Source organism: Anas platyrhynchos, chromosome 3 (assembly GCF_047663525.1).
Source record: "Anas platyrhynchos isolate ZD024472 breed Pekin duck chromosome 3, IASCAAS_PekinDuck_T2T, whole genome shotgun sequence".
In the NCBI taxonomy this organism is placed as follows: domain Eukaryota; kingdom Metazoa; phylum Chordata; class Aves; order Anseriformes; family Anatidae; genus Anas; species Anas platyrhynchos.
This window is the reverse complement of record NC_092589.1, coordinates 121,344,444-121,367,462: the sequence shown is the minus strand read 5'-3', so window position 1 is coordinate 121,367,462 and position 23,019 is coordinate 121,344,444. Positions and strand designations below refer to the sequence as shown.

Sequence of the window (23,019 nt, the reverse complement as noted above, 5' to 3'; positions counted from 1 at the left end):
GTGTGGTGGTTTTACTCAGGTGGGCAGCCGAGCTCCACCACAACCGCTCTCTCACTCCCCCTCTCCTCAAAGAGGAAGGGGGAGAAAATACAACACAGAGAACTCGAGGTTTGAGATGAGAAAGGTTTAATTAAATGGAAAGGGAATGGGGAGGAAAAAAAAAAAAACGAAACAAAAGAAACAATCAGTCCGCGCGGGAGCACGGAGAGAGGGAAAAAAAATTATTCTCTACTTCCCATCAACGAGCGGTGTTCAGCCACGTCCTGGGAAGCAGGGCCTGAGGGTCCGAGCCACGGCTGCGCTCGCGTCAGGCAGCACCCTGGGGTGTCACCAAGTGACGTCACAATGGGTGCCCACCCAGCCCAGGCGCGTGTCACAGTGGCACCCATTGTGATGTCACTTGGTGACACCCCAGGGGTCCGCCTTATATGACTGCAGCTGTGGCTCGGACCCTCAGCGTCGGTGCACGGCAGTGACGGACAGGGCAGGAGCACTGGGCCTTCGAGGAGTCCCCGAGCATAGCCCACGTCCCACAATGCCGCAACCGCCCGCCCGGAGGAGCCGCCGGTTTCTATTTGGGAACTCTCCCACTCCAGAGGCTGCTTCTGAAGGGGATGAGGAGGGAGGCATGCCCCCCAGGCAGCCCAGGCTGGCCTGGCAGGAGACCTGGTCTTCTAGGGGCAGCAACCGGCCAGCAGAGGACAGCTTGCTGGCAGTGGAAAGAACCCCAGTCGAGGCCTTATTGCCGGAAGAGGACAGCAGCCCGGCAGAGGCCATTGCTCAGGCAGCGGGCAGCAGCCAGGTAGAGGAGAGCCAGGACGACGTACAGTGGCTGGATCCCAGTGAGTCAGGGTCTTCGGGATGGGGTGGGGAGGGTTGGGGACACAGAGACCTCTGCCTGACTCCAGGACTCCTTCCCTGGGTAAAGCGGTGCTTGGGCTGACGGGGCCGAGCTTCCTCCGCAGCACCACAGAATGCCAGGATGCTTTGGGCTGGGGGGGACCTCGGCGATCACGATGCTTCCCCCCAGCCCAGGCTGCCCAAAGCCCACCCAGCCTGGCCGTGGGCAGTGCCAGGGAGGGGGCACCGCAGCCTGCGCCAAGGCCTCACTGCCCTGGGCGTGAAGGAGAGAAATCCCTGCCTGTCCGAAAGAAACCTGCCCTCTTTGAGGTTAAGGCCGTCACCCCTTGTCCTGTCGCTGCAGTCCATGATGAAGATCCCCCCCCAGCTTTCCTGGAGGCCCCTTTGGGCACGGGGAGGCCGCAGCGAGGTCCCCCCGCAGCCTTCTCCAGGCTCCACAAGCCCAGCTCCCTCAGCCTCTCTTCCCAGCGGAGCTGCTGCAGCCTCTGGGCATCCCCGCGGCCTCCCCACGGCCTTCTGGGGCTGGGGCCCTTCCTCTCCTCACCCCTGCATTCAGCCCTTCTCTGCAGCACTCTTTGCTTTCCTCCTTTCCAGATAAGGCATGGAAACTGTGCAGAGACAAGGCCGTGGAATTCATCAGGGCGTATGTCAGAGGCACAGAAAAGGTAATGGCAGCCGCTTGCATCACAGCTGTGCTCCTGGCGCTGCCCTCCAGGGGTCCCACACAGCCCCAGACCCCTCAAGGCTTTGGTCCTGCTGGCCGTGGGTGTCCCCCTAATGCTCTGTTGGTGTCTTTGTGGCTGCCAGGACGACGAGGAGCAGAAGATGCTGTTCCTCAGCAAAATCTGCGATCTGTGCAGATGTGTCACTGAGAAGGGTGTGCCGATGAACTTGCATGGCTTCTGCAGCAAACATAAGCTGGTGGAGAACATCATGGTGAGAGGATGCGCAGCGGGTTGGGGAAGGGGCAAGGCCCCCCGGCACCAGCCCCCTGGGAGGCGAGGGCTGGGGCAGCGCTGGCTCTGCTGCTGCTGGGTGTTGGCGGCTCCAAGGTCTCATCCTGCTTGTGCTCTGCAGGCGCTGCTGGAAAAGGAGCCCGTGGACAGCTTGCGCACAGCATTCCGGCAGAAGGCCATGGAGACTGTCGCCCTCCTCAGGTGCGTGCCCAGCCCCTGGTGGCAATGTCCTGGTGGCCCTGAAGCTGGCAGGGAGGCTGCCCGTCCCTCCCAGGGATGCCTGGCCAAGGGAGGTCCGTGTCCTCCTTCATAAGCCTCAAGGCACTGCGTCCAACAGGCTCCTCTCTCTCTCTCCTTCAGCAACACCGTACCAACAGCACTGCATGGCAAAACGGAGAGACTCCTGCGTGTGTGCTGCAAGAGCATCTTCTTTCTGCCTCCCGAGTCAGATGTGCCAGAGACAGAAAGAGCGCTCTTCACTGAGGTATGTGCTGGGTGAGGTACCGGCACCCCCAGTCCTGCTGAGCTGCTGCCTTGCTTCCCCGTGCTGACACAACCAGAGACCAGTGCAGGGCCGGGGCCCAGATTTGCTTTCCCAGCCTCACCCCTTCCCCGACCTGATCTTGTGCTGCAGGAGGTCTGCACACAGCAGCTTTTTAGCCCCAAAGCCACCCCTGAACTCCAGAGGGGCTCAGAGCCAGCTCCTGGGGGTGAGGAGGGCCACAGAAATAATTCGATGCTCTTCTGTCCTTCCTGCAGACTATGAAAGCCATGGACACCATGCTGGCGGCCTTCGTACGCAACTTCCCCATCGCCAGTTTCAGCACAGAGTTGGAGAATATGTTGAAGGTTTGGCATTTGCAAAGAATTTCCAAAGAATCCTCTCAGGTCACATTTGCAGACCACTGTCAACCCAGCAACTTCTCTCCTCGCAGGCGCTGCTGCACTTTGCCCACTCCAAAAACCCAGCTGTGCGTGAGAGAGCTGTGAGGATGATTGAGAGGCTGGGTGATTTCATCCTCTTGTATTTTGAGGCCGAGGTAAGGCACAAGGAACCCTCCACCCTTTCCTGCATCCCAGAGCATCCTGCCACTCAGGGGTGCCTGTGAGGCAAGCCTCGATGCACGTGAGTGCCTCAGAACCGTGAATCGAGGGTCTTCGTCCCTTCTTCGCCCCTGCTCTCCCCTTCCCAGGCCGTGCTCTCTCAGGGACCGGCTCTGCCTCCACTAAGCCCTTTGTCTCTCGTCCCTTCCTCACCCAGATCACAGATGACTATGAAAACTATAGCGATGATGAGCCCACAGAGCCCTACATCCCCATCCTGGGACAGCTGCTGGGCATCCTCTTCATTTTCACCGGTGACAAAGATTCCATCAGATTCACAGCTTTAGAAACTCTTTCTCACATATACAAAATCATCAGAAAAGGAAGAGGTAAGAAGGTGTGGTGGGCAGCGTCCGTCTGCACACAAACATCTACTGATTTGTCTACTTGTTTTCCCCGAGTTTAGTGGGGACTGTTAGTGTTAGGTTAGAGGTTGGACTCGATGATCTTGAGGTCTCTTCCAACCTAGAAATTCTGTGATTCTGTGAGTATTGTGAAGGATTGTTTTTGTGCTTGGTGGAGGCTGCCCACGGAATTCTGCCAGGTTCCCTGGCCTCCTCTGCTCCTCACAGCAGCTTCCCGCAGCATTCTGGCTATCGTTTTCCGCAGAAGCTAGGCGCTCACCTGCCGTCCAGGAGCAGTTCTCTGCTGCTGTGCTTCCCAACCCTCCCCAGATCACCTACCACGCTGTTTTGTGGTGTCCCCCAGTCTAAGCCATCGATCGATGAGCACTTCCCAAACCGCATCTTCCCCGAGGAGTGAACAGCAGAGCCAGCCGTGCATCACCAGGGATGGTGACGCCCTCCAGAATGCTCCCTGACTGTTTGCTCCCTGCCGTCTTAAAGGCAGGTGTCAGGGGGCTTCCTGCACATCCTGACCCCGAGCAGAAGGGGGTCTGTGACACGCTGCTACCCCCACGGCACCCAACGCCATTGCTTCTCCTCCTTCTGCATCATCCCTGAGGTCCCTCTTGCTCCCAGCACTCCTCACCTTGTGCTTTACATCCCTGCCCACCACTCTCCTCGCCGTGGGTCTGAGCCTCCCTCCTCAGCCATTCCTAGTGAAAGTGCTTTTCACCATTTGGCAAGCTTGTTGGCAAAGATGCTCTTCCCTACTAACTCTTCGCTGTTTCCCCCTGTTTAGAATGCATATTGAGAGAGGCCATGGTAAATTATGCAGAGAGACACAAGAAATTGGAGTATGCAAAACTTCCATTTTCTATAACATCAACTCCGTGTGAAATTGCCAAGGTAATGAGCTCTGGCCTTGCTGGGGATCTTGTCCGCAGCATCAGCAGGCATCTCGTGTGAGCAAAGGGGTCCAGAACCAGTGGGGCTGGCACGGCCTCACTCGCCCTGCTGAGAGGGTTCCTCTTGTCCCCAGGCTGGGGCTATGCGAAGGCTGCTCCCCTGTGTCCCGGCAGCAGCTCCAGCCCTCCTGGCCACCAGCAAGCCCTGGTTACCTGCAGGGCCAGCACTCTGGCCCCATATGCCCCATCCTCACCCCTTCCCCCGAGGGCCCTCTCTCCGGAGCTGCCCTTGCTGCTCAGCTAAGCAGCACCCTTGGGACACTCAGGGAGGCATGTCTTCGCTCCTCCTTCTTCCCACAGGGGTTTGGAGGACATCTCTTCCCTGCTGAGAGGCTGGACATCATCCTCACAGCCCTTGAAGCTTTACAAGACTCCAGCATCCATGACAAGCAGGGGGCCTGCAGCGTGCTCGACGCAGCCTTGGAGGACCCTTTCTACTGGCTGAGAGATGTAAGTGGCCTGTGGCCATGGCCCTGCCCTTGAGCTCTTCCAGGCGTGGTTCCTCTCTCCTTCCCTGCCTCCCTCCCTGCCTCCCTCGCACATCGGGGTCTCTTGGGCTCCAGAAGCCACCTGAAGCCAGCAGAGAGCAATGGAAGGGGCCAAAGTTTGAGTGGCAGCTGTGGCAATGGCTGCGGTCTGCTGGCAACACCATTCCCACTTTGTCCCCCAAGGTGCCAACGATCGTGGAGTGCATCAGGAGAAACCTGGGCAGCATCCACACGGCATCGGCGCGGCAGTGCCTGGACTCCCTGCTTCTCCAGATGACCAAAGTGATGTCCAGGGAAGAAGTCAAGAATCTGCTGCAGTTCTCTCCGCCACGTGACAGGTCCTGGCCTTAACATCCTTGAGGGCTTGTTCCGCATCGGGAGATGCACCTGGAGACTCTCTGCTTGCCACACCAATGGCAAAGGGCAGGACATCCCCAAGGAGCACAGCCCTCCTTCCCACCAATGCGTTCCAGCCCTACTGGGCCAGCCAGGGCTGCAGCAGCCCAGCTGTCCAAGGCAGCCCAGAGTCCCCCTGCCCCCAGGGAACACCAGCTCAGCCCCCTCCTGCCTGCCCAGGCTGGGCCCTCAGTGCTCCCCAAGTCACAGGGGCTGCAGGACAGCCTGGGTCCTCTGGGGCTGGCCCAGTTTGTGGCCCTGCGGCTGAGGCAGCCTCACTGACAGAGTATTCTGGGCTTGCAGCACTGACCTGGCCATGTGGGAGGTGATCCTGGCCATGCCGAAGACCTTGGAGAGGGTTTTAAACGTCATGATGGAAGACTTGCCGCTGCGCTACTGGTGCATCGCAGACACCAAGGACACCTGCATCCGTCGCTTGGCTGTGAGTTCCCAGATGAAACCTTGCTCCCAGCAGGGCTACGTGTGCCCCTTCAGGCACACAGGCACAGCCCTGTGCCCATCTACCCCCAAACTGCCAGCTCCCGCAGGACGTACGGACACATGGTCCCTGGGGCCGGCAAGCCCCCGTAGCTCCCCGCGCCTGGTGCCTCTTTGGTGCCAGCTGGCGCTGCCCCATCCCTGCCCAAAGGTGGGAGAAGAAGAGGCTGCAGGGGGCCCTGCCAGGCTCTCACTGCTCTTTCTTGCAGATGCTGGCCCAGAATCACATTTCTGAGGAGGACTTTGGTAACCCAGTGCACCTCCAGAGCTACCTGAGGCACCCAAGACCAATGATGCGCTTTTTGGTTCTGAAAGGGCTCTGCACCGTGTCAGAGAGCCCTGAGAAGGTGAGCGGGCCATCGTCAAGCAAAGCCATGTTGGCAGCCTGGGGCTTTGCTCTTCTGCCCTCCCGTCCCTCCCCGCTGCCAGGAAGCAAGGCAGGAGGCTGGTGCTCAGGAACCAGAGCCCTTTGCCCAGGGTGGTCTCTCACTGCCTCACGGAAGGGAAATGGTGTCTTTCCTACAGGCAAGGGAAATTCAGGTCTTGCTGCCAGACATCCTGGAGGCTCTGCAGGACACCAACACAGACATGGTGCTGAAGGCCCTGCTTGTGCTGAGAAATGTGATGGCTCATGTGGAGAGGAGGAAGGCCAGTGGCCTGGCTCTGCAGCTGGCTGAGAAGCTCCTGCCACTCTTTGACCACGTAAGTGTGCTGCGGGAGCCCGAGCCCTCAGCTGGGCCCCCTGTAATGAGGGCTGCCCTTCAGCCCAGCCCTGTGGGCAGCACTCAGGCAGGGCCTTCCCAGTCTCCTCATCAGCCCAGGCGCTGGGGAGCTCTGCTTGGGCATGGCTGGTGCGGCTGGTGGCGAAAGTGGGGTGGCTGGCGGGCAGCCTGCGATGGCAACCGATTGCGTTGCCCTTCACGGGCACCAGGCCTTGCAGCTGCCCCTGAGCAGCTCCTCTGGGAAGGATCCAGCGCTGAAGCATCTCACAGTGCTGGGAGCTCCCTTCACATCGGCCACGCTAATGCTGAAATTCCTCCTGTCCTCCTCCCTGCCAGGCGTCCAGCCAGGTGCGGGAGCACTCCATCTGCCTCTTCCAAGCCGTGGTGGAGGCTGTGCTGCGGCAAAGGACGAAGAAAATGAAGAGGAGAGTGCACAGGAGCCTTCTCCCACTCTACTTTCACATGAGAGACCAGAGTGAGAGCGTAGCAAAGGTACAGATCTCAGAGCTGAGCAGTTATGTGGGCAAGGGTGTGCTGATGCCACAGGGTTGCTCTGGGGGATCTCTGGCCGGCAGCATGAGCTGCCTCCGATGGTGGCTGTCCCGTGGCCTTGCCTTGGCCACTGAACCCAGTGCACGCTGCCCCCCACCACAGCCTCCCATAACGCGCTGGGAAAGGCTCGCAGCCCTGCCAAGAGGAGGGGACAGAGGGTCTCCTTCCCAAGGCTGTGCTGCTACCTCCCAGCCTCTGCTGCTCCGCAGGCCTCTGGGGAAGCTCTCGCCGTGGCTGCAGAGTTTCTGCGATGCAAGGTGCTGAAGCGCTTGGCCCAGACAGAACAGACGTGGAGGATCGGGGAGTGCTTGGTAAGGACCCAACTTGGTTTGCCCCAGCTGGGCAAACGCGCCCGGCCAGAGCCCGCTGCCTGCAGCCGCATCCTCGCTCCCTTCCTGCCAGCACAGAGCCCCAGGGGGCTCTTCTGCAGGCCCCTCTGCCCTCCCTGCCCCCAGGATGCTGGAGGAGACCCTGGAGAGGGTGTGCAAGCCCCGTGACCCTGCGTTCTCTCTCTCTCCAGCTGCAGCAGGACAGAGGCAGAGTAGAAGAATACCTGCAGCAGAGCCAGCCCTACCTGAAGGCCACTCAGACCGACTTGCGACTTGAGGCCGTCAGATTCATTGGTGAGCCCAGCCCCTGGGTCCCTCTTGGGGCAGCCTTTGGCAGCCCCAGGCACTGCCCTGTTGCCCCCAGAGCCCCCCGACTGGGCCCTTGCTCCAGGGTGCAGGAGGGGGCACAGCCTGGCTGGCCAGGCCAGGGGCTGTGCTGCTGGGAGCGTGCTGGGGAGCGGGGCTCTGATGGGGTCTCTGTGTCTAGGTCTTGCTGCGCGCTACTGCAAGGACCAGAGCGAGGAGAAGCTGAATGAAATCCTCAGCGGTGAGTGAGGGCAGTGGGGGGTGTGCTAGGGCTGGGGGGACAGCGGCAGAGGCCCCCGTGCCTTGCCCTGCTCCAGGGAAATGCTTCGGGGCGGAGGAGCAATGCAGCCATAGGAACGAGGGAGAGGAGACGGGGTAGCCTGTGGTGTCAGGGAATGGCCTCCCAGCCTGGAGCTGGGCAGTGCCGCTGAAAGGGTTGAGTGTCCCTGAGGAAGAGTCAGGGGAAAGGGCAGTAAGGCTGACAGAAGGTGGGAGCCTGTTGTAGAGCACGCAACCAGGACGAAGAGGGAGATGAGACAGCCTACAAGCAGCTAGGAGCAGGGTCACGATTGCTAGCCCTTGCTCTCATAGGGAAGCACAATAGCGAGAGGAAAGAGTCCAGGAGATTCCTGGAGTGTGTGAATCCTCCCAAGGGATGGAGGCAGGTGGTGAGGGAACCAGCTTGTGAAGGTGCCCCACTTGACCTGTGGTGCGCAGGTGGGGAAGGACTGGTGGCTGCATTTGGGACATTGCTGAGCAGCAGCTTTCAATGGATTCCTTTGTCCCTCCTGCTCCTCCTGGCCTGGGGAAGAGTCGAGTGGGGCTGGCATGGTCTGCAGGGGATGCCTGGGGATCTCTGCAAGGAGTGGGTTTTCATCTCTGCTCTTCTTTCTTTTGCAGTCCTCCAGCCTTCATATAAAGACCCGGAACCCATGGTCCATTCCCTGGCAGTTCAAACCACCCTGATCCTGACGTCAAGGCATAAGGCAATGTCAGGACGGAGATTTCCACTGCTGTGGTGCCGCTAGCCCCGCAGCAGTCCTCAAAAGAGCAATATATATTTTAATAGAACTAGGTTGTTGTCTCGTTATTCCAGCAGCTCCTTCACAGTGACTCGGTGCCATGACGCTGAGCTAACTTGTAGGCCACCAAGGACCCTGAGAAGTTCCCTCTGTTCCCCTGAGAAGGCAACTTCCTTGTGAGGGGAACAGAGGGCCCTATTTGTTAGCCTGACCCTACCCGTAGGGAAGTCTGCTGCCTCCCTGGGGCTAGGGTCATGGACGTTGCCAGAAAGCTTCCCAACCGGGTTTTCCCCTCTGATTACTATCGTCTTTTGATAGTCCAGGCCGGCAGTGATAATACTGAAGATAGAAGCCTGAAGACTATCAAGCGGGACTTTAGGGGACTGGGACAGGTAGTGGATGGAGTGGGAGTTCAGGTGGTGTTTTTGTCCACCCCTACAGTGGCAGGGAGGGGTACAGAGAGGAGTCACGACTCACTGGGATCCAGCAACTGCAACTCCTTCTTGCTGTCCTCTGTCAAACCTCTGTTCTCTACCACTAAGCTGTCCTCTGCTGGTCTCCTGTCCTCTACCGGGCTGCTGCCCTTTGACAGCAAGCTGTCCTCTGCTGGGCTTCTGTCCTCTGCCGGCAAAATGTCCTCTACCGGGGTGCTGTCTTCTGCCAGCAAGCTGTCCTCTGCTGGCCGGTTGCTGCCCTCAGAAGACCAGGTCTCCTGCCAGGCCAGCCTGGGCTGCCTGGGGGGCATGCCTCCCTCCTCATCAGATTCAGAAGGAGCCTCTGGAGTGGGAGAGTTCTCAAATAGAAAACGGAGGCTCCTTCGGGCAGGCGTGGGCTATGCTCGGGGACTCCTCGAAGGCCCAGTGCTCCTGCCCTGTCCGTCACTGCCATGCACCGACGCTGAGGGTCCGAGCCACAGCTGCAGTCATATAAGGCGGACCCCTGGGGTGTCACCAAGGGAGGTCACCAAGGGAGGTCCCATGTGACACGTGCCTGGGCTGGGTGGGCCCCACTGGGCGCTGTAAGTTCGTGGGCGACACCAAGCTGGGCAAGGGGATCTGGACAGGCTGGATCAACGGGCCGCATCCAGCTGCGTGGCATTCAAGGCCAAATGCTGGGTTCCACACTTGGAATCATAGAATATCCTGAGTTGGAAGGGGGCAGACCTGAAGGGATGAAAGACACGGTCTCCCGATGCCTCTTGAGCAGAAGGCCTTTATTGCCATTTTTCTCTGCTACATATACTTTCCCCGTAACCACTTGCGCTGTCCACGCGCCTGAATCAGTCATACAATTCATTAGAGACCCTCAGCCACGCGCCTCAAGCCAGCCAGCAATTGACCACTGCGCAAAGCTCATCTTTAATGCTGTAGCCAAGTTAATTTATCTCCACCTTGTTCAAGTTTTTGTTACTAATGCCTAGTAAAAAAAGGGGCTTTAGGGCTTTGGGGCGACTACTTAAAGGATCAGGGGCACAGGTTGTGTTTTCCTCTGTCCTTCCGATAGGGGGGATCGATGCTGACAAGCAGACTCCACATTAACTTGTAGCTTCGGGACTGGTGCAACTGGTAGAACTTTGGGCTTGCTGATCATGGGAGGGTCTATGTGACACTGGCCTGCTACCACCAGATGAGATGCGCCTCCCTGTAGTGGTTTTACCTGGCAAGGTTTTGGTAGCACGGGGCCATAGGAGTGGCTTTTGTGAGAAGGATCTGGAAGCTGCCCCATGTTTGCTAAGGGCCCCTCTGCTGACCAGAGCTGAGCCAATAAGTCACAGAATCACAGAATCACAGAATTTCTAGGTTGGAAGAGACCTCAAGATCATCGAGTCCAACCTCTGACCTAATGCCAACAGTCCCCACTAAACCATATCCCTAAGCTCTACATCTAAACGTCTTTTAAAGACTTCCAGGGATGGTGACTCCACCACTTCCCTGGGCAGCCTGTTCCAGTGCCTAACAACCCTTTCGGTACAGAAGTTCTTCCTAACATCTAACCTAAAACTCCCCTGGCGCAACTTTAGCCCATTCCTCCTCATCCTGTCATCAGGCACGTGGGAGAACAGGCCAACCCCCACCTCACTACAGCCTCCTTTAAGGTATCTGTAAAGAGCGATAAGGTCGCCCCTGAGCCTCCTCTTCTCCAGGCTGAACAAGCCCAGCTCCCTCAGCCGCTCCTCGTAGGACTTGTTCTCCAGGCCCCTCACCAGCTTCGTCGCCCTTCTCTGGACTCTCTCTAGCACCTCAATGTCCTTCTTGTAGCGACGGGCCCAAATTGAACAGAGTACTTGAGGTGCGGCCTCACCAGAGCCGAGTACAGGGGGACGATCACATCCCTAGCCCTGCTGGTCCCACGATTTGCGCCTCTGTGAAAGCATATTTAAGACAGGGAAAAAAAACGCTGCGCCACACAGCAGCTGGGAGAGTGAGAGGAGTGAGGAACGGCCTTGCAGGCGCCAAGGTCAGTGAAGAAGGAGGGGGAGAGGTGCTCCAGGCGCCGGAGCAGAAGTCCCCTGCGGCCTGTGGTGAGGACCATGGTGAAGCAGGTTGTCTCCCTGCAGCCTCATGGAGCACCACGGTGGAGCAGGGTTCCACGCTGCAGCGCGTGGAGGAGACCACGGTGGAGCAGGTGGCCCTGCACCGATGGAGGCTGCGGCCTGTGGAAGACCCCTGCCGGAGCAGATTCTGGGTCGGACCTGTAGCCCGTGGAGAGGAGCCCACGCAGGAGCAGGGGGTCTGGCAGGAGCTGCTGCCCATGGGGGACCCAGGTTGGAGCAGTTTGCTCCTGAGGGATGGACCCCGTGCTACGGACCCATATCTGGAGTAGTTCTGGAAGAGCTGCTGCCTGTGGGAAGCCCACGCCGGATCAGTTCAGCAAGGACTGCATCCCGTGGGAGGGATCCCACAGCACAGGGGACAAGAGTGACCGAGAAGGAGCGGCAGAGAAGAAGCACTGTAGACTGACCATAACCCCCGTTCCTTCGTTCCCCTGCACTGCTCGGGGGGAGGAGGTGGAAGAGGGTAGACTGGGGAGAAGGTGCTTTTGGCTTCTCTCCTTTGTTTCTCACTTCTCTAGCTTGTTAGTAATAAGCAATAAATCTTACCATCTCCCTATGCTGAGTCTGTTTTGTCCGTCACGATAATTCCTGTGCCATCTCCTCGTCCTTATCTCAACCCTTGAGCCCTTTTCATCGTATTTTCTCCCCATTCCTCTTTGAGGAGGGGTGAAGCTCGGCTGCCCACCCAAGTAAAACCACCACACTCTCTCAGAGAGGGGTAAGGATTTTTGCTCAGGACTTGGCAGGGCTGATAGATAGGGCTTTAAACTAGAGTTGAAGGAGGAAGGGGATAAAACCAGACACACCGCTGATAAGCTGAGGGATGGTGCGCTAGAATCAGAGGGACGGTGTGCTAGTGAGGTCCTGCGGTCAGCTCCACAAGGCGCTGTGTGTAGGGAGGCGCATTTGAAGTGCTTCTACACAAACGCAGGCACTATGAGGAATCAAATGGATGAGCTAGAAGTCTTGGCCCTGTCCCACAGCTACGACATCATCGGCATAAGTGAAACCTGGTGGGATGAGTCCTGTGGCTGGTGTGTGGTGGAATTTTCTCCCAACAGAGGCAAACAGCACCTCTGTAGCCCTGCCATGTCACACGACCTCGCTTCCAGTGGCCACACACTTTATTTTTCTGACACGTATTCAACTTGCTGTCGACCAAAACCCCCAGATCCCTTTCTGCAAGGCTGCTCTCCAGCCTCTTCTGCTGGCCCTAAGTGGAACCCTGGGGAACCCCACTAGGGACTGGTCAACAGCCTGATGCAACCCCATTTCTGTAACCCCTTGAGCCCAACCCATCAGCCAACTTTTCACCCTAAACAGCATGTATTTATCTAGCTGTACAATGGACATTTTGTCCAGAAGGATACTGAGAGAAACAGTACTGAAAACTTGATGGAAATCCAAAACCTGGCATCCCTTGCTCAACTAGACGGGTGATGTTGTCATAAAAGGAAATTAAGTTTGTTAAACAGGACTTTCCCCTCATGAACCTGGGTGGGCTGTGATCAACGACTGCGTTGTCTTTCCGGTGTTCTTCAGTAATGCCCAGAACAGTTTCTCCGTATTATTCCCGTGGGAGGGATCCCACAGCACAGGGGACAAGAGTGACCGAGAAGGAGCGGCAGAGAAGAAGCACTGTAGACTGACCATAACCCCCGTTCCTTCGTTCCCCTGCACTGCTCGGGGGGAGGAGGTGGAAGAGGGTAGACGGGGGAGAAGGTGCTTTTGGCTTCTTTCCTTTGTTTCTCACTTCTCTATTATCCTATATATAAATATATAGGATAATAAATAGAGAGCTACATATATAGAACAAAAATATGAAATAAAAGTACTTAAATATGTTTAAGAAAGATCAAATAAACAAATTTATTTAAAATATCTTAAAATACCTATATATGAAATTTTATATACCTATATGAGATACTATTTACTAAGTTGTTTACAAATAACAGAACAGTGTGCAACAAAAGCCTCTGGAGAGTAAAAATTAAGTATGTTGAAGACTACTTGTCGGACCAGAAGGCTGAGATTTCTTTCTTAATTTCCTAGTAAGAAAAAAAAAGACAAAATAGCAGTCAGCACAAATGAAAGCTTAAGAACACTTTCTATTACTATAAAAATAAATAACTTGTAATACATGGTTAGTAATATTTAGCAAACAGTGTGCTACCACCATCACAACGGCCTATTACCCCTTCTAGCTTCAGAGACATCCTTATACATCCAAAATAGAGAGGAGGCTATCAACTATATGGATCTCTCTCAGCAGTGGTTTCACAACAATTAGAAAGAAGAAACAGTTCCTGAGAAGCCACAACAAGCTCAAGTTAATTTCTGGACTTTGAATAATTACTCCTTAAGTTCTCTCTCTCTCTCCATACAGTAGAGCACGCTCCTGACTGACTTGTACAGTGCACTCTGAATAGGAGAGATTTGTTTGCCTATGCTAAAGGAAGAAATAGAAAACCAAGAAAGCTACTTGACTTTTAATACTTAAATTAAATGTTAAGTTACAAAAGTTCACAGGCCATGAGATCAGAAATAAATCTCTTCTCGAGCTAAAAGATCTCTTTTTTTTTTTTTCAGGAGCGGCCTCCCTGAATCTAAATAATCCTCTCACAGGCAGAACAGAGTGTCCGTTCTAACTCTTTATCAGATGTGGAAAAAGAGATCGAGATGACCAGTGCCTAAAAAAAAAGAGGCGCTCTCTCTTTTTAAGGCAGACTGATCAGCACAACACATTTTATCTGTTCTCAAGCACAAGCAACTCTAAGATAAATGGGTTCAAGGATCTTCAATGTGAAGAGTGAATATCCAGCGTATACCGGGAACACCTGACTTGGACCATGGACGCCTCACGCAGATTTCGGAGGAATTCGGACAACTCAGAAATCATCTTTTACAGGAAGAGACCAGAGAATTTGACTCAGTGTAAAACTGGCACAGGCAGAAATCTCCCCAGTTACAGATGCTCAAGCGCATTAGTTAAAAAGAGATTAGAGTGTGACTAGAGAGAAGTCTCAAACTCTTGTTATATACTTAAATTTCTCTCCAAGGCTGGAACAACTGCTATCACCGTGCATGACTGGCTGTAGAGGGAGAGAGCAAGTGAAAGACTTAGAAAAGCACCTTCCCTTCATAGTCCTCCCACTCCCAAAATGGTTCTCAAGGAAAACTACTGACAGACTAAAGTTAACTGCTTTGAAAGGGCTGTGTGGGTGGACCCGTTGTCTTCAAGTTCAAGCTTTTTCCTGCAGAAACTGCCAACAATTATGCCAAATACAACAATGGTTTTGCAAGATGGATAAACGTCTTCCAGACTGAAAGGGAGAAGTCGTACTGTTGTTGTTGTCTGTGCACAGACACCTAAGCAGTAAAGAGCAATGCTAAACAACCACGATATCCCAGAACACACAAATACTGCGTAACAGTGACAGAAAGCGCTAGAATTCAAAACAAAAATTACCTCCACCAAATCGGTTTTGTCGTAGTCTCCTCTATGGTTGTAAATACACTGATTAATGACGCCATATACTTTTTCCAGGTGTTAAATGTCAAATCCCTTCGTTATCTTAGTGACAAAGCATAACAGTTTCTGAAGACAACAATGGAGCAAAACAACAACTTTAGAATAGTATAAGATCCTTTGAATACGCTCTATATGTTTTCAGAGGTTGAACAGTAACAATACAAGTGACAGCCTACTTTTTCTTACGCTATTAAATAAAATGTGACACTTCAGAGAACAGATTAAATATCCCATAAGATTTCAGCAGGGAAAATATGAGTTAATTTTTCATATTTCAGAGAAAGGAAAGGCTGAAATTTCGGACAATCTTTTACTACTAATCAATCACATCAACGGTTGTAATTGCAAGTCGACTGCTCCCAAAGCAGCAGGGAATGACACGATCCTCTTTGTAGGACAGCTGCTGCCACAGCAAAGCCACTGTTGCATTTCATTAGAGAAGCGTTGCAGCAGCGCGGGGCACTGTAAAAAGGCTGCAGATCTTGTAGATAAAGCTGTGCCAGCTGGAAAAGGAAGCACCCTTAGGTGATTACCTTTACCCACATGTGCCATGCCTACAACTCTGCTGGCAGAACAGGCTGCTCAAACGCCCAGAGCAAAGGTGGATTAGTTTGCTCAGTCCTACCTTTAAATTCAGGGGTGGGTAAATAGCAAAGTGACAGTGACTGCTTGTAGCAATCACCTCTCTCTCACACAGCCATTTCTATTACCAAAGATGCAGAGATGATAATCTCTGGCACAGCAACAGTGACAAGCTAGTGGCAGCACCTTCTTCCACTGCCACAGCTGTCCATTAGCTGTGTGAGCCTGCAAGTATGTAGCTTTAGGGAGCAGCCATACCAAATGGAAATACTACTGCCCCCTGGAAATAATGCTGCTTATCATCTAATCAGCAAACTCTGCCTCCCTCGTGTATATATATACACACACACACACACTATAAGAACTTCTAATGCTGCACTTTCAAGGAATTTCAGAAAAGTAGTCACTTCTCCATGGCTAGCTAGTTTACGTCAACCTGCTAACTTCAGGTTTAAAATCATCACTGCAAGAAATAAAGATCCTTTTCAGGTTCTTAATACATCAAAGCATGAAAAAAAAATCCCCAAATAAAAGCCCTCAAACCCATCATTAAAATTACAAATCATTAAATGATATCCATAATAGTACTAGCAGGTTGTCAATGTGGTATTTTAAAATTCAGCAAGGCCTTTTATCTTAAAAATTAGGCAAAGAATCTGTCTCCTAAACTACAGATGACCAGAAGCAAATGGTAGCCTACAGAAATCTACACGAGGTATGGAAACTAAACAGTCACAGTGCATATGTCCTATCTGAGCATCAAAAAAAAAGCTGAAATTAGACATACTTTGAGCTCATAGCGATCCACGATAACTATGTAGTCTGTCTCTGTAGGAACTTGTACAGGGTTCTCATCACTTATCTGTTGCTGGTCTTCTTCCCAAGAATGTTCAGGAGTCACTGCTTGAAATGCCCAGGAATCTGGAAGGACACAAATTTCTTCAGTCAGGTTTCCTGTTTATCTAGAATACAGTCTCAGTGAAGTATCCTGTACCTGCAAAACAGTCTCTCTCTACAAATACAGAGACAGAATTGTTATCGTCTGCACTGAGAAATACTTGGCTTCTCCCTTCTTTCCAGCTAAAGCCACTGCTCCATAAAAAACAGAAACTAAGACAAAAAAAAGCAAACAAAAATACCCACAAACAAACAAAAAGCACTAATGAAAAGGTTAATAGTGAAAAAAAAATAGTCATGTTGCCAATTCAGGTTAGGGAACACATCTTAGAGTACAACATTAGGGCTTAAGTCTCCTATTCCACATGTTACTCTGGATCCACGCATCTTGAAGTGCTGCTTTTTCACCTAAGCTGCTCGTTATTGGAAAGCACCTCGTACAATAAAAGAGTGTCAGTGACTGCTGGCTTTCAGTTAGGTACCATTAGAAAAAAACACACTTTAGAATCAAAAAAACAGCACCTACAGAAACATGTGGGCTAGGCTTGCACAATTAGAGGAGCAACATCATTATGGAATAAACTGTGTGATGATTTTTGAGAGCTGTAACAGAAAAAATAGAGTGAAATTGAAGGCTAAAGCTAATAAATAGTGCAATCCTCCTCAGCAAGAATAGGGTGCTAAAGGATCTGATGGACTTCTCCCTTACCATTTAAACTTGGATTTCCATTAGTTATAGTTCCCCATCTTGGTGTTGAATATCCACAAAGCTTAGCACTTTCCTTTTCAGTGTTAAGTTTAACTTGACATATGTCAGAAACATGTTTGTCCACAAACTCTTCTCCATCACTATTGTTTTGGTCATCTGTTGGTACTCTGTTCTCTGTATCGAATTGAGAACTCCTCTTTGCTGCAGCATGCGCACAGTTGTTCCTTCTGCGCTTTCTTTCTGACGCACCTACAAAGAGACAGCATAAAAAAATAATCCAAAACATAACCAAAAGAATTCTTTCTTCAAAATCCATTATCTTCATCTTACTCAACTGACAAGGAAAACAAAGGAACTGAGCTACCACTGCCTATATCCCTACATATGCTGAGAAAAGAGTTGAAAGTTAATGGGGTCAGTTTGCTATTAAGATTAAAAACAAGCAAACAAACCACACACACAGCTACGGAATTTCATTCACTAAACAGTCACTTTCAGGATTTTACATGCTGAGGATTCTTACTTTGGATGGGCAGCATTAATACAACGTGAGGTTATTTGATAAAGTCACTGTCTTACTACATGAACTAATACAGATGAACATCATAAAAGCCTCTGGAAATAAGCTCTCCTTCGAGTCTGGTATCAAGCTGAAGACTTCAAAAGCTGAATACGTGTTTGGAAGAGATTAATTAATGAGACAATTTTAAGGGAATATTCAAAGGAGAAAAAACATGAAGACTTATACCTCGTATGCTTCCTGATTTGGTAAACCTTTTGTGAAAAAACAAACTTTGTGGTTTTGCCCAACATTCGTAGTATTCATATAGTATTGCAAAAGGATATGGGTGGAGTCCATGGCAAAATTCCCACTCTCACTAGTTAGACTTCCCTCCTTCAACTGGGAATCACAGTATGAGGTAGCTAAGGTTTTAGCATTTGGGGAAGGGAGGGGTGGAGTGGGGGTAAAAATGCCATTTTGCATAATTAAAAACTAGTTAAGTATTCAGAAACTGCCATCCACAACATTTTTTACCTCAAGAATTAGCAATTTAGGGGCGGCTAAATGTCAATTGGGCCATCAAAGTTGTTTTTGTTTGTTTGTTTGTTTGTTTTTTATGTTGTAAACCAACTTTCTTTGAACTTTAATTCATCACTATATTGAATGAATGACCTCTGGATTTCTCTCTCACATTTTGAAGTAAATTTGAAAACAAAATACCTCTGGCATAAAGAGCCAGGCATCAGAGACAACTGTTGCGCCTCAAGAACAGAGAAGGTATGAATGACAAGAGCAGCTGAATAAAATGCAACTTACCATTAGAAATGGGTGTACTGGCATCTACAGGTGCCGCTGTCATCTCCTCATTTTCATTACTCTCTTCCTCTGGTTTGTCGTCTTCAGTAGCAGGGTTCTGCTGTGGTGACTTGGAGTCGTCCCATGGAGACCACGCTGGAGAGGTGCGACCTTGCAATAAAGAATAGATACCAAAGATCTTCGTCGTGCATTTTCAGTTACAAATGCAGAGACAAGTCTTAAAATCCTTAGCGTTAAAGCACGTACCTCTTTTCTCACGAGATTCTTTAATTTGTTCACAAAGTCGTCCAAACTCTGTATCCATTTCGTTCCTCACCATTGAATATGCAGTGTCTTGCAAAACATAGGCTCTGTGACGATCTGAAATTTTACAGACTTTAACTGAATGTTGTCTACCAACCAATGAAACTGTTTTGATCACAGAAAAAAATTGCTTTCTTCATAGGTTGGTTCCAAAAGGTTATCTCAGTGAATATGTTCAGCATAACAACATAGAAGTTAATTAAAACAAAAGCACTAGTTCCTTGGGAACACTTATATCACAATTCCATGCCCAAGCAGCAAAATGGTAAAATATTTACAATGTGGTAAGAGATGTTCTCTGTGGATGTCCAAAATCATCTAATCCATCTGAAGTCTACTGTTTGAACACAGCATTTATCCATCTATACGTTTGACCGATTTTTTAAACTAGGGCTAAAAAGCACATCCTCACCTGTAGATCTTTGATCCGGGTAGTACTCTAAGGCATTGTTACAGATTAGATCGATGTCCTTCAGATAGTCTCCTGCAGTGAGGTACTGGTGCGAGTCAATTTGAGTCAGAACTGTTAAAAGATCCATCGGCTCTTTAATCCTTGTGGCATAGTCAGGTACCTGCAGATCAAATACAAGCATTCAGAGGTTTTCTTAACCTTGCGCACTGTCTACCAAATTATTCTGAAAACTTTAAATAAACGACTTCCTAAAAACTCTGAACATTTGCGATGCATCAGAAGATGCTGAAATTAACCAGTTTGCTTCTCAAAAATGGAAGGGCTCTTTCAACTGGCATTAGAGCTGCTAGGAGAGGACAACAAGAAGTAGGGAGGTCAGAAGCACGTGCATGGTACAGAAGAAACACTGAGGGTGGGAGATTCATTTCACTTTGCTTCAGAAAATCACAACAGTGAAAGCTGAGTAAGCCATCCGGCATTCTCTTAGTTGTCGACATTGAGGAAAAGGTGCATGAATTGCACCTGTGAAGTACCTATTGCAGGCATCTACTTTAGAATGAGGTAACTGGGCCCAGAGGTGCCGAGTTCTTCCCTCAGACCGTAAGAGGAGCCTAATGACTAGTTCAGATGAGGACATACATATCTGTCTGGATTTTTCACAGCTCAAGAACCTAGGAGAAAAGGGGAAGAAAAGCCAGTGGATGCCCACATGAAGAGGACTTTGCTGATCCGCAGGTATATTCAAGTTATATCTGTCTTTGAAATATACGCCCCTAGTTTAGACTTATCTAATCAATAAATGGATATCTGGGACATAAATTATGCTTGGTGCTGTCTTCTGAGCATTTCGGATCAGCTAGTGAAAAGGAAAGCTTGGGTAAGAAAACTAAAACACGGAGAATAACCTGTTAATACATAGCTACATAGCCATCTGACTGCCCCATGAAATGAAACTATGTGAACAGAGTGGCAAACATCCTTTCACATAAGGAATTTCTCTGGGCACCCTTTCAGATTATCAGTATTCGGAGAACTCTAGTCAGAAGATGGGAAGGATATATTCAGGCAGCGGCTAGACACCGTAGCTATATGGCCACAGCCACAATCATCGCATAACAAAGAAAGGAAATGTCCCTCTTTTGGGACACATCATTTTTTCTAGCTAAAACCACATCAGCGTGTTAATGCTTTTATTGCACACACTGCAACAGCACAAGTTGTGTATGTCCGTGTGAAAACAAAATAAACAGAAGCCCCAAACCTTGGTTGCCTTACTAATATAATTTAAAAGAAGGCTACAAAAAGTAGCCGACATGCAGTCTGGTACAGAGCCATCTACTGGGAGCACACAGTCTTAGGAGGCAATGAGAACTACTTTCTGGATCCCAGGGAGATGAGCAGCATTTCTTTCCACAAAGAGATGTTTATTAGCAACACCGCCCAGCTTCCTGAGCTGCTAGCAACATCCTCACTGTAAAATTGGGTATGGAAAATGTGGACATGTACAACATCCAGATTGTTTGTGGTGCTGTCTAAAAGAAAAGGGGATTTTCAGACAGAAGCAAACATCCCAGCACATTAAAACAAGGCCACCTCCATTACCAATGAATTTTGCTCACCTTACTTGCAACTCGATTGATCCTCTACATACAGTCAGTGAATCCGATGAGAATAAAAAGAAAAAAGGTACCTGTCCGCAGATTTCTTCTGGCGGTGCAACGTTTGTAAGCAGAACAGAAAGGTCCAGGGTGTGAACGGGAAACTTCTCCAAAGCGTGCAACACCGCAGGTGCCACGTAAGAAACCTGGCCGTACCCTTCTTTTCCTACTATTAGCAGACGGGGCCGGCGTGATGTTGGTTCGCAGAAAGCACTCCTAGAACAAGAGTTAAGAAAACAAGCTTATAAATGAGGTGCTGAATAGACACACAGATGTTCCAAGTACTTTTCCTATAGATTTTCTTTTCCCTCCCCAAATAATCCCAATGGCAGTGGTACATTAAATACATGTAAGATTTCCAGTTAAGTTATTCAGTCATTCCAATTGTTTCATCTTCTTCCCTTGTGTTTCCTATTCTTTACTAAACCAAGACTGCAAATTAATATCCCTGCAATCTTGCTTTACTACTAGGAAATAAATTTGCAATGAGCATTTGTTTCCCCACTACAATCAGGCTGTACCTTTGCTGGCTTAAATCAAAGATGCTAGAGACTTAACCTTGCTCTAGAGGACAGAAAATCTTCTCGACAACACAGCAATAGAAACTGAGAAAAATAACTGATCCAGCTGCGACAACATGATCTAACTTTCCAACCGAGGGCTTGCATGACTTCCATACTAAAATACCACAAGATTAACACAACTTGGTGGCTTAACAAATAAAGACACCATTCAAATTTTTCTCAAGGTGTTTTAACAAGCCATTTCTCAGTGTTCTTTCTACTACAAAATTCACTACTGGTTTAACAATCCTGGAAAACAGAAGGGCAAAAGGTGGCAACACAAACCCCTAAAGTTGGGGTATTTTTAGCTAAAAGGACAGACAGGACATTTATGTGGTCTTGAGTCTTTCAAAGAATGCCATGGATTAAGTCAACGTGTTCTGGTAGTCTACGGATCACTTTGGCTTAGGAAGAGAAGCCTGGGCTTTTCAATTGGGTCATTCAGAGCAACTTCATTACAACTTTAGTCCCTTCACCCTCTCTTCTTGTGAATACCAAGCACCCCTTCTACACACTAACTTGATGTTACCCCTTCGTCTACCACCCCTCACACTTTTAACAGCTGGAACTGTTTACAAAGACTCATCAGACCTGAGAATTTAAACATAACAGGGATCTATCTTTCTTTACCTGCTGAAACAGAGGAGTTTTTTCTCTGGTCCGTCAGGCATTCCATCTTTGAATTCATCTCCGGAAACCAAGGATGCATCGTCATCACTGTCGAACATACCATCTTGTAAAATAGGATTTAAATGGTCTGAAAGGCAAAAGAGGTTTGTTAACTTCCCTGAATAGCCTTTGTCTCTTTCTCTTACATTAATACAGCTTCTAAATCAGTGCCAAAACCCTTTCTTCATTTGAGAGCACACACTGAAAGCTATTTCCTAGAGTTCATCCCACCACAGATCTAAGCAGATGGCACAAGGCCCTACAAAGCTGTACCAAGTCCCACTGCTGTGTACATATAAGGTACGCTACTCTTGGTGATTTTTTTCTCTCCCTTAGAATAAAGGAGCTTACGAACAATCTTTAGCAGAATTATAAAGAAGTGGATGCTGTGGTTATACCTTGCTGTCGGTCCTCCTTTAGCACTAGCTGTGCCTGCGGGAAGATCTTCTGCACAACTTGTAAAATATTCGCTACTGATCTTTTAAAAAGTGGCTTGAAAATGGGTGATAGTGCTTGTACGGGTGAAGCCTCGATCCTGTTTGATGCCGGAACAACCTTCTTCGGAGCCATGAAAAAGTCCTTTGCTTTTATTTTAATAGAATTAACGTCTAGTTGCAATTTCTCCCTACTTGCATAAATCTGAGGATAGCATCGGTGCAGAGAGCACAGAGCAGCTTCAGTACATAGGGATTTGATATCTGCACCACAGTATCCTAACAAACAAAAATCAAACGTTACATCAGTCAAGGCCCAGGTTTACAACATGCAACATTTAAAGAATTTGTCATGTCAAAACCAAACAGGTTAACAGGGAATTCAAAGTGCTACCGCTCTGCAGGGAAGTTTCATGTTGCTCACTGCCTGATATCCTGCGCTTATGCAGCTGAAGCAGACTCCTCATCAAAAACTATACTCTTGAGGCAGATGCCCCAGAACCATTTAATGTTCTCAGACAACAAGAGGAACGACAACAAAGAGTAAATAGATGAAAGCATCTAACTCTGATTGCTATGAAGGCGTGCCAGCTGCCTCGTTGACTAGTTGTGCAGCAAGGCACAAGAGCTTGGGTACTGCCTGGTACAAGCTAAGGTTCTTTACAACTTGGTCACAAGCAAGAATCCATTTTGGTTTCAGTCTTAACAAGGCATTTCTCAGCTAGTTCATCAAGCAACATGTCCGGTGGCTTAGGGGTCCAGTCACGAGTATGAATCTTGAAAATTTCTTTTCTAGCCTGGAAGCAAAATCATTGCATTTTAGCTTGTCTCAAGTTTTCCTTAAA

General features: G+C 50.0%; 3 protein-coding genes across 4 annotated transcripts in view; 1 reads left to right on the top strand and 2 right to left on the bottom strand.

The window, feature by feature from the left end:
• Positions 1-255: 255 nt before the first annotated feature.
• Positions 256-8,714, top strand: LOC140002053 (maestro heat-like repeat-containing protein family member 7). Its single transcript, XM_072035145.1, has 19 exons — positions 256-842; positions 1,456-1,526; positions 1,669-1,797; positions 1,939-2,018; positions 2,178-2,301; positions 2,577-2,666; positions 2,753-2,857; positions 3,079-3,250; positions 4,065-4,171; positions 4,531-4,680; positions 4,902-5,056; positions 5,418-5,556; positions 5,822-5,959; positions 6,138-6,386; positions 6,671-6,826; positions 7,096-7,197; positions 7,407-7,509; positions 7,703-7,762; positions 8,422-8,714. The coding sequence occupies exons 1-19, from the start codon at positions 536-538 to the stop codon at positions 8,547-8,549; spliced, it is 2,565 nt and encodes an 854-aa protein (XP_071891246.1). The 5' UTR covers positions 256-535; the 3' UTR covers positions 8,550-8,714.
• On the bottom strand, positions 6,237-22,316 carry LOC140002307 (ATPase family AAA domain-containing protein 2-like). Of its 2 annotated transcripts, none has more exons than XM_072036721.1 (10): positions 22,139-22,316; positions 21,702-21,828; positions 20,541-20,724; positions 18,851-19,010; positions 18,382-18,495; positions 18,136-18,285; positions 16,818-17,066; positions 15,999-16,132; positions 14,567-14,695; positions 6,237-6,730 (listed from the first exon to the last, which is right to left on the bottom strand). In XM_072036721.1, exons 1-9 carry the CDS (start codon positions 22,308-22,310, stop codon positions 14,648-14,650), a joined length of 1,338 nt encoding a protein of 445 aa, XP_071892822.1. In that variant the 5' UTR covers positions 22,311-22,316; the 3' UTR covers positions 6,237-6,730; positions 14,567-14,647. The 2 variants fall into 2 exon arrangements, with proteins under 2 accessions (XP_071892822.1, XP_071892821.1); XM_072036720.1 differs by lacking the exon at positions 6,237-6,730 and adding an exon at positions 12,942-13,145.
• Positions 22,227-23,019, bottom strand: part of LOC119716671 (ATPase family AAA domain-containing protein 2-like) — a 24,051-nt gene continuing 23,258 nt past the window's right edge. The window contains exon 11 of the mRNA XM_072036729.1: positions 22,227-22,971. The gene's annotated coding sequence lies outside the window, so the exon portion shown is untranslated. The remainder of the gene's footprint in view (positions 22,972-23,019) is intronic.